Source organism: Gymnoscopelus microlampas (genome assembly GCF_963454915.1).
Source record: "Gymnoscopelus microlampas genome assembly, chromosome: 1".
NCBI lineage: Eukaryota > Metazoa > Chordata > Actinopteri > Myctophiformes > Myctophidae > Gymnoscopelus > Gymnoscopelus microlampas.
Genome location: NC_139962.1, coordinates 59,043,890 through 59,055,866, shown reverse-complemented (window position 1 = coordinate 59,055,866; position 11,977 = coordinate 59,043,890). Strand labels below are relative to the sequence as shown.

The 11,977-nt window shown below is 40.5% G+C and overlaps 1 protein-coding gene across 4 annotated transcripts in view; it reads left to right on the top strand.

Moving 5' to 3' along the window:
• LOC311050783 (inositol hexakisphosphate and diphosphoinositol-pentakisphosphate kinase 2-like) overlaps positions 1–11,977 on the top strand; it is a 62,318-nt gene that overhangs the window by 14,452 nt on the left and 35,889 nt on the right. For all 4 annotated transcript variants that reach the window (XM_084064941.1, XM_084064939.1, XM_084064940.1 and 1 more), the window contains exons 8-15: positions 938–1,059; positions 1,671–1,772; positions 3,830–3,916; positions 4,009–4,084; positions 4,608–4,717; positions 5,485–5,570; positions 6,215–6,340; positions 11,122–11,243. In XM_084064941.1, coding sequence (XP_083921067.1) covers positions 938–1,059; positions 1,671–1,772; positions 3,830–3,916; positions 4,009–4,084; positions 4,608–4,717; positions 5,485–5,570; positions 6,215–6,340; positions 11,122–11,243 — 831 coding nt within the window. The remainder of the gene's footprint in view (positions 1–937; positions 1,060–1,670; positions 1,773–3,829; positions 3,917–4,008; positions 4,085–4,607; positions 4,718–5,484; positions 5,571–6,214; positions 6,341–11,121; positions 11,244–11,977) is intronic.

Sequence of the window (11,977 nt, the reverse complement as noted above, 5' to 3'; positions counted from 1 at the left end):
CCCCTGTCCGTCCGTCCGTCCATCCATCTGTCTGTGACCAGCTAATCTCCGGCACCGTTGGCCTGCTCGCTCCGAAACTGTGCACACACACTCCCTGGATGCCAATTCAGAATCTCTGCCCCAAATCTTTCACATAGCCCTGTTATAGCGCCACCAGGAGGCCGATTTGTGCAAAATCCATTTACTCCTACAGATTTTATCCAAACGTCATGCAAATCGGTACACATTATCTCTATAATCATGTGATCAACACGGATCTGTCCGATTTTCCATATTCAATCCTCATTGGCTAAGGTTGGCCAAAGTTTGCAGGATTGGTCCGTTTTGAACAAAATGTCTCAAATCATGAACACAGTGTGCGATTTCCGTGAAATTTCACAAAATTTCACACGCAAATTCCCACTAGGCAGAGGAAGAAAGAAAAGAAGGAAGAAATTTTCACATTGGCCTGTTATAGCGCCACCAGCAGGTCTAATCTTAGTAAAACACATTTTTGGAACAAAAGCCTCAAATCATGAATGCAGTGTCTGATTGCTGTGAAAAGCCTAAGAAGAAATGACACCCCTTTCACATTGGCCTATTATAGCGCCACCAGGAGGCCACAATAACGTACCTGACCTGGCGGAGACCTGTGAACTTTTTCTAGTTCATAATGTGTTTTTTTATGTTTGGTTCCCGGGAGCCCGGGAGACACCAAACTTCTCTTTTGGAACCACTTCTCCAATTCTTAATCTAAATCCTATTGCTGTATCGTAAGGAGCACACTGAAAGTCTGACATACCACAAGGCATTTGTGTGCCGAGAGCTTGTCCACTACCAAGGCTCTGGAAATACTCTGCCAGCCTATGTAAAAACATAGTCATCTGGCCCAGAGCAGGATGACTGCCAGAGTAGCACTGTTATTAATATTATATGTCCTCACCTGTCCTCGCCGCAGCAAACCGTGTGTGGATTTGACCTTCTTCGAGCCAACGGACACTCCTACGTGTGTGATGTCAACGGCTTCAGTTTTGTGAAGAATTCCATGAAGTACTACGATGACTGTGCCAAGATCTTGGGGTACCTAACCTTTATCTAGCCTTGCTCTATGTTATGCACTGGGGGATCTAACCCTGTATCTAGGCCTGTAACAGTTATTACAAACATGCCTATTACATAATTATTACATTACAGAATCATTTCCCTTAATCTATCTATATAAAAACAGCTGGATGAAATTAATTGTAATATCATTATTTCTATGTCACTGTCCATGCTCTTTTAACCACTTTCAACCTTTTTCAAGTGAATTATTTTCAAAACTCTTCACAATCTTGATGCAATGCAAGCTTAGTTGTACTGTATATCTGCATTTTTTAATGTATACAATTATTAAATATATGGCCTGTTTTGACCATAGTACATAGTTTATTTTGTTTATTATTTATTTGTAATTGGTACCAGTCATTGTCAGTCATTTATTTAGTTCAGTAATATACTTTATTTCCCATATCTACCCTTTTTGTACATTTTCATTACAAAGCCTAAATGTTTCAATCAATGTTCATTGCCACAAAACACAGTTAAATCATGGCAACCCTATCTGTACGCATGATGTTTCTTTGGTATTTCTTGCTGAACGGAACAAGGTTCTATTTATTTGACTCCATTGTTTTTCCTGTGCTCTGTAGTAACATAGTGATGCGAGAGCTGGCCCCACAGTTCCAGATTCCCTGGTCCATCCCTACAGAGGCCGAGGACATCCCCATCGTCCCCACAACCTCTGGGACAATGTGAGTAGAATCCAGTGTTCATTTTGACAGCAACATTTTTTATTTAGTTTTAGTCATAGTTTTTGAATACATTCTTATTTAGTTTTGATCACATTTTAGTCATCTGAAAGGTTTTGGTTTTAGCCTAGTTTTAGTCGACTAAATATTATAAGATTTTAGTCGACTAAATATACAGTTGATTTTTTCGCCAACATTTCTTTGGCGGTGCCTTGATGGCGCCGTAATGCCTGATTTTTACACTTGGTTGCGTGCTGAAAATAGCCGATCTACAAGCTCACAACGCGTCGTGTTGTGACGCGTTGTGAGCTTGTAGATCGGCTATTTTCAGAGTGCAACACCGAGCGCAACCAAACATAAAACATAAAATGGTGGCACTCATCTTTGGTACGAAACTTGAAACTGTGGTGATTGTATAGATCTACTGCGCTGCTGGTTTGAGGATGTGTGCGAATCATCCACGTTTTAGAATGTGTACTGTAGCTTCTTTGCAGCAACTGCCTTATTTGAAGCATTGTCTGCTGTCATGGCTCTGCAACGTTTTGTTTTATCAGAAAGAGCTTCATGTGAACACACATCATTGAAATAATGAACTTAAACACTAATAGACATACAGCAGAACAAGTATAAAAAGGCAAGTTAAATCCAGTCCAGTTTTGTAATAATTTAGACCCCAAGGCACTTGTATATGAGTCTAGTCTACCCCCTTCACTTCCTCTACCTGCTTGACAACCACTACAGGGCCCCTCCTGTTCCTCTGGTTGGCTCACCACCAGCTCTGTGGTTTGATATTGATCTTCACGTGGTTGTCATAGCATCATGTGATGAAGCCCTCTAACAGTCTTCTGTACTCCTCTGTAAAAAAAGTCTCTGTATGTTAAGACAACATGGTTTCTCGCTGGAAATTGGTCACTGAGATCATACACATCAATAACTTACATTTAGCCAAGAAATACACTTGATGGGTGGTGTAAAAGATATTTTTGGGTTCAATTAGTGTTAAATAGCTCTATATTCCGATAGTAATCATTGCTATAGTGTATATTCAGTTACAGGGGTCTCTTTAGTAAACAGAAAATAAAAGTTCACCAATAATGTGACTCAATCAGGCCAGGAGAGAGAACTCCTACAAGATGAACAAGTGAAATTGGAAGTGATGAAGCAACAAAGTAGCAGACAGAATTGGAACTGGAATTATCTTTGTAGAGTTGGTTGGATAAAACTCCAACCCAACCTGAAAATGTACTTTCAGTTTATTAAAGAGCTGGAGAGACTGGGAGATCGCTGTTACTGAACAAACACTACATAGCAATGACTACTATCAGAATATAGAGCTTTAACCTTTCAACACAAACTAATTAGCACAAACAAAAACAATCTCTTACAACAACTACCGTAATACCTTTTTATAAAATTCCTTCCAAGTTTTCCCTACATGGTGTCCTTACTCTGACAAACGTGGAGGTAAATTACAAGTGGTTAGGGGAGGCATGCAAGCTTGATGTGGTATTCCTAGTGTGTATTTGTAACTGTCTGATTTGTAATATAAACATACTTTAGCGTCTATCATAGTTGTTAAACCTTTTTGATTTGGGTTGTCCGATATTGGCTTTTTTACCGATAACCGATATACCGATATTGTCCAACTCTTAATTACCGATACCGATATCAACCGATACCGATATATGCGGGGATTATTGTGATTAGGGTAAGCTCAAATTTCATATCACACACACCATATACAGTAAGAACTACTGTAACTTATTTATAAAGCAAAAAAAAAAAAAAAAATTTCCCGATATAAATTTTTATGCTAATATCGGCCAATAATATCGGGAGGCCGATAACATCGGACATCCCTATTTTTGATAGTTATTTGCCAAATCATTCACAAGTGATAAATGTGCACTTGGGCTGAAATTCAGAAATACGATAGATAAGTCTATTCATTCATCTTTCTTTCCGTGATGTTAAAAATAGACAATGTAATTGCTAATTAACAATCCCTTGTTGATTAGATTTCTTCAATTTAATCTTGCTCTTGTGGTCCTTCCTTTCAGGATGGAGCTGCGTTGTGTCATTGCTATAATCCGACATGGAGACAGAACACCCAAACAGAAGATGAAGATGGAAGTTCGGAACCCCATGTAGGCTCCTCCCCAGACATTATGCCATCATTCAGTGTTTTAAACAGTGAGGGCATTGTGTGTGATTTGAACCGTGTCTCTCTTTCAACCAGGTTCTTCGATCTGTTTGAAAAATACGGCGGCTACAAAACGGGGAAGTCGAAGCTTAAGAAGCCAAAACAACTACAGGTACCTGCAAGGGACACAAATATTTAAACGTCTTAATAGTATAGTATACTGTTGTATCCTCCGATAAATTATATTATAGTTCAAAATCTCTTTAACTACAGTGGCCAATCTGCAAGCTTGCACTTGTAGAGCTTTTATTTTTGCTGAATGTTTGCCTATTTTTGCCGTAAGTTCGCCTATTATTATTATTATTACATTACATGTCCAGAATAGGGATGCTAGGGTTCATGTGGTTAAGCCCTATTTTATACTTTCAAAGCTGTCAAAAATCTTGAAAAATAGCAAGAATAGCCTATCTTCAAGGTCCCGACACATTATGAGCTTGTAGATCGGCTGTTTTTGCCATTTTTGAAAAGTTTTGACAAATTAAAAAGAAAATTGATATTATCGTCACAATATTATATTTCATTTTGTCCATATCACCCAGCCCTAGTTGCAGCTTTTGTAAAGGCATGAGAATGGGGTAAAAGTGGTGCACGTTTCTAACCACGTGTCGCTTTGGCCCCTCTCTTGTTTTCACCAGGAGGTGCTGGACATCACTCGGCTGCTGTTAGCAGAACTGGGGCAGCACAACGACTGTGAGATCGAGGAGAAGAAGTCCAAACTGGAGCAGTTGAAAACCGTTCTGGAGATGTGAGTGACGGGTGAACTGGGTCAAGCTATTAGACGTACAAAAAGTATGCAGCATTTTCCTCTGCCTTATTCACTTCTGACCCATTTCAATATGTGTCAGAGATTCAGTATAGCAGATGGATTGCGGACGAGGAAAGGAGAATTTCGCTAACGTTTTTCGTACCTTTTTTATGATGTTATGGTATCCTAGGACTAGTGGTACAGTAGAAAAATTCCGGGCACCGGAAGTCTCACTGACGCGATTTAAAGCAAGTCCCATAGGCGCAGGTTTTTAGCTGCGGCTGAGCCGGGATGGAGTTATGAAATCTTTCTACTGTACCAATCATCCGAGGATATCATAAAAATCATAAAAAAGGTAAGAAAAACGTCGGGTGAAATTCTCCTTTAAAGGAGCACCAAGCGATACTGTTAGATAACCCTCCTGGCAGGTTTCCAGAGTTCCATATGGTCCTGGGCTCTGTTATGCACACGTTTATTTTTGCAACGTTCACTTCCTGCAGTGAGCCTATTACTCTCAGACTGTGCACGATTCTGTGTTGTCTGTCTACAGCAGTGTTTCTCAAACTTTTTCATGTATTTGGCCGTGGACCCTCATCTGGAAAGGCTTTGTGCCAGCGACACACTGAAGTTAAAACCATTATTGTCATCAAGGCCATTTATGTACGTGTTAATAATCATAGATTTGGGAATGCCAAAGCGGTGTTAATCTGTTCAAAGCCAGCCTGTGTGTGACTGCACTAATGGCTTTGTATGTCATTTAAATACAGGTATGGACACTTCTCTGGGATCAACAGGAAAGTGCAGCTCACCTACCTGCCCCATGGGCAGCCCAAAACATCAAGCGAGGAGGAAGGTAGGATGAAATCAACTTAAAATAATGGCATTAGTAATGAGGTACATGGATTGAAGTTCTCAGTCGACTGATTTCAGTGCATCTGCGACTCATTGAGAGCTTGTAGATGGGCTATTTTTGGTTATTATTTTAAGAATAGAGCATTTATCAAACAAAAGGGAGGAGGGAGCACACCAGTATAGGTGAGGTGCTGCTGACCTTGGTAAATAAGTATAAAAGTAAAGAAAAGGCCGCACACTCGTAGCCACGATGCAGGATTTATTTATCCTTCGACCTGGAAAGGTCTTCTTCAGGGAAACCGTTCCCTGAAGAAGACCTTTCCAGGTCGAAACGCTGGTTTTCATTTAAATAAATATCCTGCGTCGTAGCTGCGAGTGTGCGGCCTTTTCTTTACTTTAAGATTAGAGCACATTAGGATACTTGGTCATACAAACATTTTCACTTGTGAGATTTTATTTTTGCTTTAATCCATGTGAGGTAGATGGGTAATAACTTCATTAGAGAAGAGGGAGGAGGATATCTGCACACAGGATATCTGCACACTGTTTTGAATGCTCTCAAAGTGTTTTTTTTAAATATTCTGACTGATGGTGTGTGTCAGACATATATATATATATATAACAATGAACTGTGTTGTGTGTCAGACACGCGTAAGGAGGACCCGTCCCTGCTGCTGGTGCTGAAGTGGGGCGGCGAGCTCACTCCTGCAGGGAGAGTACAGGCCGAAGAGCTGGGGAGAGCCTTTCGCTGTATGTACCCTGGAGGACAAGGTGAGGCACGCACGCACGCACGCACGCACGCACGCATTTATCGGCGCCCCACCTCTGTTGAAATATGACCACCGCAGTGCTGGATTTTGATGTAAAGAAATTGTTATATATATCGTAACGATGGAAGACAGCTCCATCTTATGTCTTTAGAAGCTAAAGTTATTATTAGTTTGCGCTACCAGTATGGACGCTTCATATCCAGTTACACACAACAGAGAGGAGAGGACAGGGCTCCGTCCAGACCTATTGAAAGAGTTTACAACACTCTTTGATCTCGCACGATGATACGCCATCACATTACTCATGCATTCTCCTACGTACGCTTCATATTCAGGTCAATTAACTCGATGCGCATACCTGATCATCTCTTCATATTAAATCACCAGGTAGATGTCAAGGTTGAAACAAACCAACGCTGATCATTGTTTTATCATTTGCCGAAGACAAAAAAAGAGTCCCGCACTCCATAGACTGCATCTTCTCCCAAAAACTTCTACAGTCTACAGTACAAGCTATCATAACAAGTCACAATTCAACATGTTGATACCTTGTAGATTTGTTCTTTTTGTCAAGCAAGCAACACTGTTACGCGCTGGAGTATATATAAATGATCAGACGTAATCATTTTGATTGAAATGTGAAATAAACATTTGCAAGTTCCATCTTAACCCATTAAAACCAGGATAGTATCTGTGTAATTTTAGATTTTAGCTACCGGTATATAGCAACATAGGTTTTTCAGAAAACTCTTAGGATTTAGAACAGTGGTTCTCAAAAATGGCAGATATACGAGCTCACAGCGCGTGACTTTGTCACTCTGCTATTTTTGAGAAAAAAGGGAAAATCCGGAACATTTCAAATAATTTTAAATGTTTTAACACAAATCTTCTCCTTCTGGGGGTCCCTGGCACAAAACATTTACAGATGGGGGTCCGCGGCCAAATACATATCATTTTGGGGGTCCTTGGCATGAAAAAGTTTGAGAGCTACTGGTTTAGAAGTCATTGTAGAATCGGCCTCAGGTCTTAATGGGTTAATCATGATCTTGCATACAAAAATAACAGAAGCCTCGGTAGGCTAATTGGCCAGTGTTTTTTACACACACACACACACACACACACACACACACACACACACACACACACACACACACACACACACACACACACACACACACTGGTATTACTATACTTGATGTTTTAGGATGGCTATCATTTGTTATAAATGCTATTTTGACCATTTTCTTTTGACATGTTTAAACCTAACCGTAACCCTAAACCTAAACCCTAAATGCCTAACCCTGACCCCATCCGGATTCATTTCCTAATTGTAACCTTAGCTCTCTCTCTCTCTCTCTCTCTCTTAACACTCTAAAAATCTTTTATCTTGTGGGGTCCAGGAAAGTAGTCATTACAAGGTTGATTTCTCAAGTTCTGCTATAATTGTGGCGACAACCTGGCCCTTATAAATATAGTAATACCTGACACACACACACACACACACACACAAGCGCGCGCACACGCGCATACACACAACTGTATGTTCCCAGCAATGACAATTGAAGTCATTCTGTACTGTAATAATGGGGTGTGACGACATTGTGGTGTATGCACATCACTGCTGTTAGAGGTACCCATAATCACAGTACAAAAACATCCTCAGGGCTATTATAGCTGTTATGTAATGGTTAACTGTAGCAGCTGTGGGCTCCAGCTGGACTTATTTTTAGAAATATACGTAACACTTAACTAACAGGAGAACACAAAATTGCTGACTAGCTCCCCAGTTAGCAATCCAGAGTTGGCATACAGTACCATCCAGTGAAGCTTGGATAAACATGCTCTAAAATGCAGTGTCATGATTGTGTGTTTTTTCCTAAAGCACTGATGTGATTAAAATGCACGAGGATGTCTTGTCTGTGTATTATCACTGCCCCATTGTAAGCTGTGTCTGGCAAACGGGCAAATAGGAACACACTGGACGTCTGGTGTATCAGGACCATGTACCTCCCTTCACATCGACTTTATATTGTATTGCATCGCAAAAAAAGGAAATGTGAAAGTATTCCAGAGAATTTGGATCGTATATACCTTTATTTTCACATCACAGGTTTACAGGTGTAAAACAGTGGGTGAAATGTGTTTTTGTGCAAGCTCCATCGTATATCTGATATGCTATTACTGTAATATTTAAAAATGTTTGACATTTATGAAAAAAAAATGAATGCCTAAAACAATGATGCCAGGTGGAAATGGTTGCCACTTGCAACCCTATTCCGGGAGTAACGCTCGGTAAAAATGGCATATTTACAACCTTGTGAGCTTGTAGATTGGCCATTTGGTGTAGACGGAAAAAGGCCGTCCAACTACTACCAGTTGTAACTCAGGTGCGTTTCACTAAGAGTTAAGTTAGGTTTAAGTGGTTACCCAAAAACCTAGTGCATAAATCCCATTGGAAACGTTCAGTAAGAGCCCATGGTGGTGTGTTGGACTGGCATCTTGCCTGTTACACTCTATTATGCCATCACGCTCGGTGCTGAGAGCAGCCACTCATCCATATAAGGTCAAACTCATCAGTAGGAAGCGAGACTGGAGGGAGTGGGACGGAGAACGTCAGGGACTTGGGCCAAAAATCCCATTACAGTTGCGATCTTCTGTCGTAACGCACTTCTATTAGGTCCACAGAAAGAAATGTTGATTAATTGGTTTATGAATTAAAGTGGCTCATTGCAGCACACAGTGGAGCAAAGTAAGGCTGCAGCTCTTTATTTTCTTAGCTATTTTTTAATTCTTAGATGTCTTAGTTATTCTATTGATAACTTTTTCGATTAATCAAATCATTGAGAAGAACATTGTTTGATCTTTTTTTAAATCTTTTTTTCAACGAATTGATGGTAAATGGTGCATTTACTGTATATGGCACCTTTTTCTAAAGTGCTTTAGACTGTGCATTCCATTCACCCACGCACACATTCACACTCAGACGTGCTCATCGGAAGCAATTAGGGGTTCAGTGTCTTGCTCAAGGACACTTTGACACTAACCCAGGGGGGAGACAGGGACCAAACCGAAAACGTTTTGATTCCCAAGTGGCCTCTCTACCTCCTGAGCCACTGCCAAATAGTATGATTAACTACTTAACCACTTGAAACCCAGCATCCATATTTTTGGGGGAATAACCGCTTGTTGTTTGGTGATGATGTCTGTTTTTGTATGGATAGCTGCATCACCATTTTTTAACAACCTGCTCAGGGACTACAGATGAAAATTAGCCAACTCTGGCTAACTCTGGCTCATTTACGTGCATGTGATAAACTGACATGTTGATTAATGTGCACTGTCCCTGGTAAATAAATAAATAAATAAATAAAAATAGATTGGCTATTTTTGGCGAAGAGAGCGGTCCAAGTACAGGTCCGTTTTACAAAGAACAAAGATTTTAAGTGAATCGATTATATTATTGAAATAGGTTAAATCGACTGGTTCAATTAACTGTTGCACCCTTAGAGCAAAAGCATCCCTCAGGTGTGTCATATCAGGTTCCAGTTTGTGTTTTGATCTCCAATGGTCTTAATGGAGTAGTTCACCCAAAACATGACTTATTTTCTATCAATTACACACCCCGTGAAGCCTTGAATTCATAGGGATTTGTTAGTTTTTGTCGCATTCCTGAGCCAATAATTTGATGACCGGGTCATTGGTTAGTAGGAGACTCAGTAGGAGACTTTTTTGAGTCTGTTTGAAGACTCATTGAGACTCCGCCGGTCATCAAATTATTGGCTTAAGAATGCGACAAAAACTAAAAAATCTCCATGACTTCATAAGGTGTGTAATTGATTGAAAATAAGTCCTTTTTTTGGGTGACTTCGCCACCCGAGACATTGGCAGTACAAACACACACTCACACAAACAAACCTCCCTCTGCACCGCTGTTATCAATCATCCTCTCACACAAACACACACACACCTCCCTTTGCACCGCTGTTAGAATTCTCTCACCAACGTCACTTGCTTCCCACCACACAGCTGACTCACTCACCCAAGAACTGGCCTGATCCGAGTTGCCGTAGCAACGAGACAAAAGACAAAAACACGTTCCTGTGTTCAGTGGTGGAAAGTCAAGGTCAAGTTTATGAATATGTCCCAAACTGGACAGTTTATGCTACAGCAGATAATAAGAACTCTAAAACACATTAAACATACATAAACAAGAACATACAGTAGACATATTTGGTCACAAGATCCAGATAGTAATAAGTATAAGTGTCCCCCAGCAGCAAGGCAACAACAACTACCCTCCCACCCACCCACCTCCATAGCCGTAGACAGCAGACCACGACCATAACCAAGTACATTTACTCAAGTACTGGTCTTGAGTAACATTTTTAGGTACATTTCTTTTACTTGAGTATGTCCATTTTTTGTTGCTTTATGCTTCTACTCTACTACATCTAAGAGGCAAATATTGTACTTTTTACTCCCCTACAATTATTTGAAAGCTTTAGTTACAAATGACTTTGTAGATTTTGACTATTATTACAAAACATACATTAACCAATTAAGCCCTATTTTATATTTTGTCTATTTGAAAACAGCTTGTAGATTGGCTATTTTCGAAAACGTTTATATTGGTGCTGTAAGTATTTCTTGATGCCTTTTACTGAAGTGAAATGTTACAGGGTGTTTTTATATTGTGTTATACTTTTATTTATTTGAAAAGCATCTGCGTACTTCTTCCACCACTGGCTAATGGTGTTGTTTGGTGTGTGTGTCCTGGTATAGGAGACTATGCTGGCTTCCCAGGCTGTGGGCTGCTACGGCTGCACAGCACCTACAGACACGACCTCAAGATCTACGCCTCTGAGGAAGGCAGGGTGCAGATGACTGCAGCAGCCTTCGCCAAGGTAGACAACAAGTCACCCATCGTATTGCAAACCACATGGATTAAGGTTCTCGGGCGCCACGACTGACTTCAGTCATTTTAGATTCCATACAGTCAGCGTGGCTTCTATGGAAGCGTGTCACTCACCGAAAATAGGCACGAATCTACAAGCTACAAGCGTATGTTTGTAGATCTGCTATTTTCACTATGTTTGAGATTTTTACATTTTTAGACTCATTCACACTAAACAACCTTAGTTCAGGGTCAGTCTGATGTCTTTATACATCCATGGCCCCAGTTGTTCACCTGTTGTGTACAGCAGGGGTCTTCAACGTTTTCAGGCCAAGGACCCCCTAGCTGAGAGAGAGATGAGCTTGTAGATCTGCTATTTTTGGCTAAAGTTCTCCTCAGTAAAAAGGGATGCTAGGGTTCAAGTGGTTAAGGTAAAAAAATAATCATATCACACAAAGATTTGAGAGACCCCCTGTAGTAACTCTGAGGACCCCCTAGGGGTCCCGGACCCCCTGTTGAAGACCCTTGGTGTACAGTATTTCGTCTTGTCGGGTGTAAACCTCCAAAACTGTAACTTTTCAGGATTCTAATTCAAAAGCATCAAAGGTAGCAGATCTACAAGGCCAAAGCGCGTTGCTTCACGCCGTGTTTTGAGCTGGCAGATCGGCTACATTTGATGCTCATGTGTGAGGCTGTAGTGTGATAAAGTAGGGCATTAATTTACAAAACAAAACAAAAGAAAGT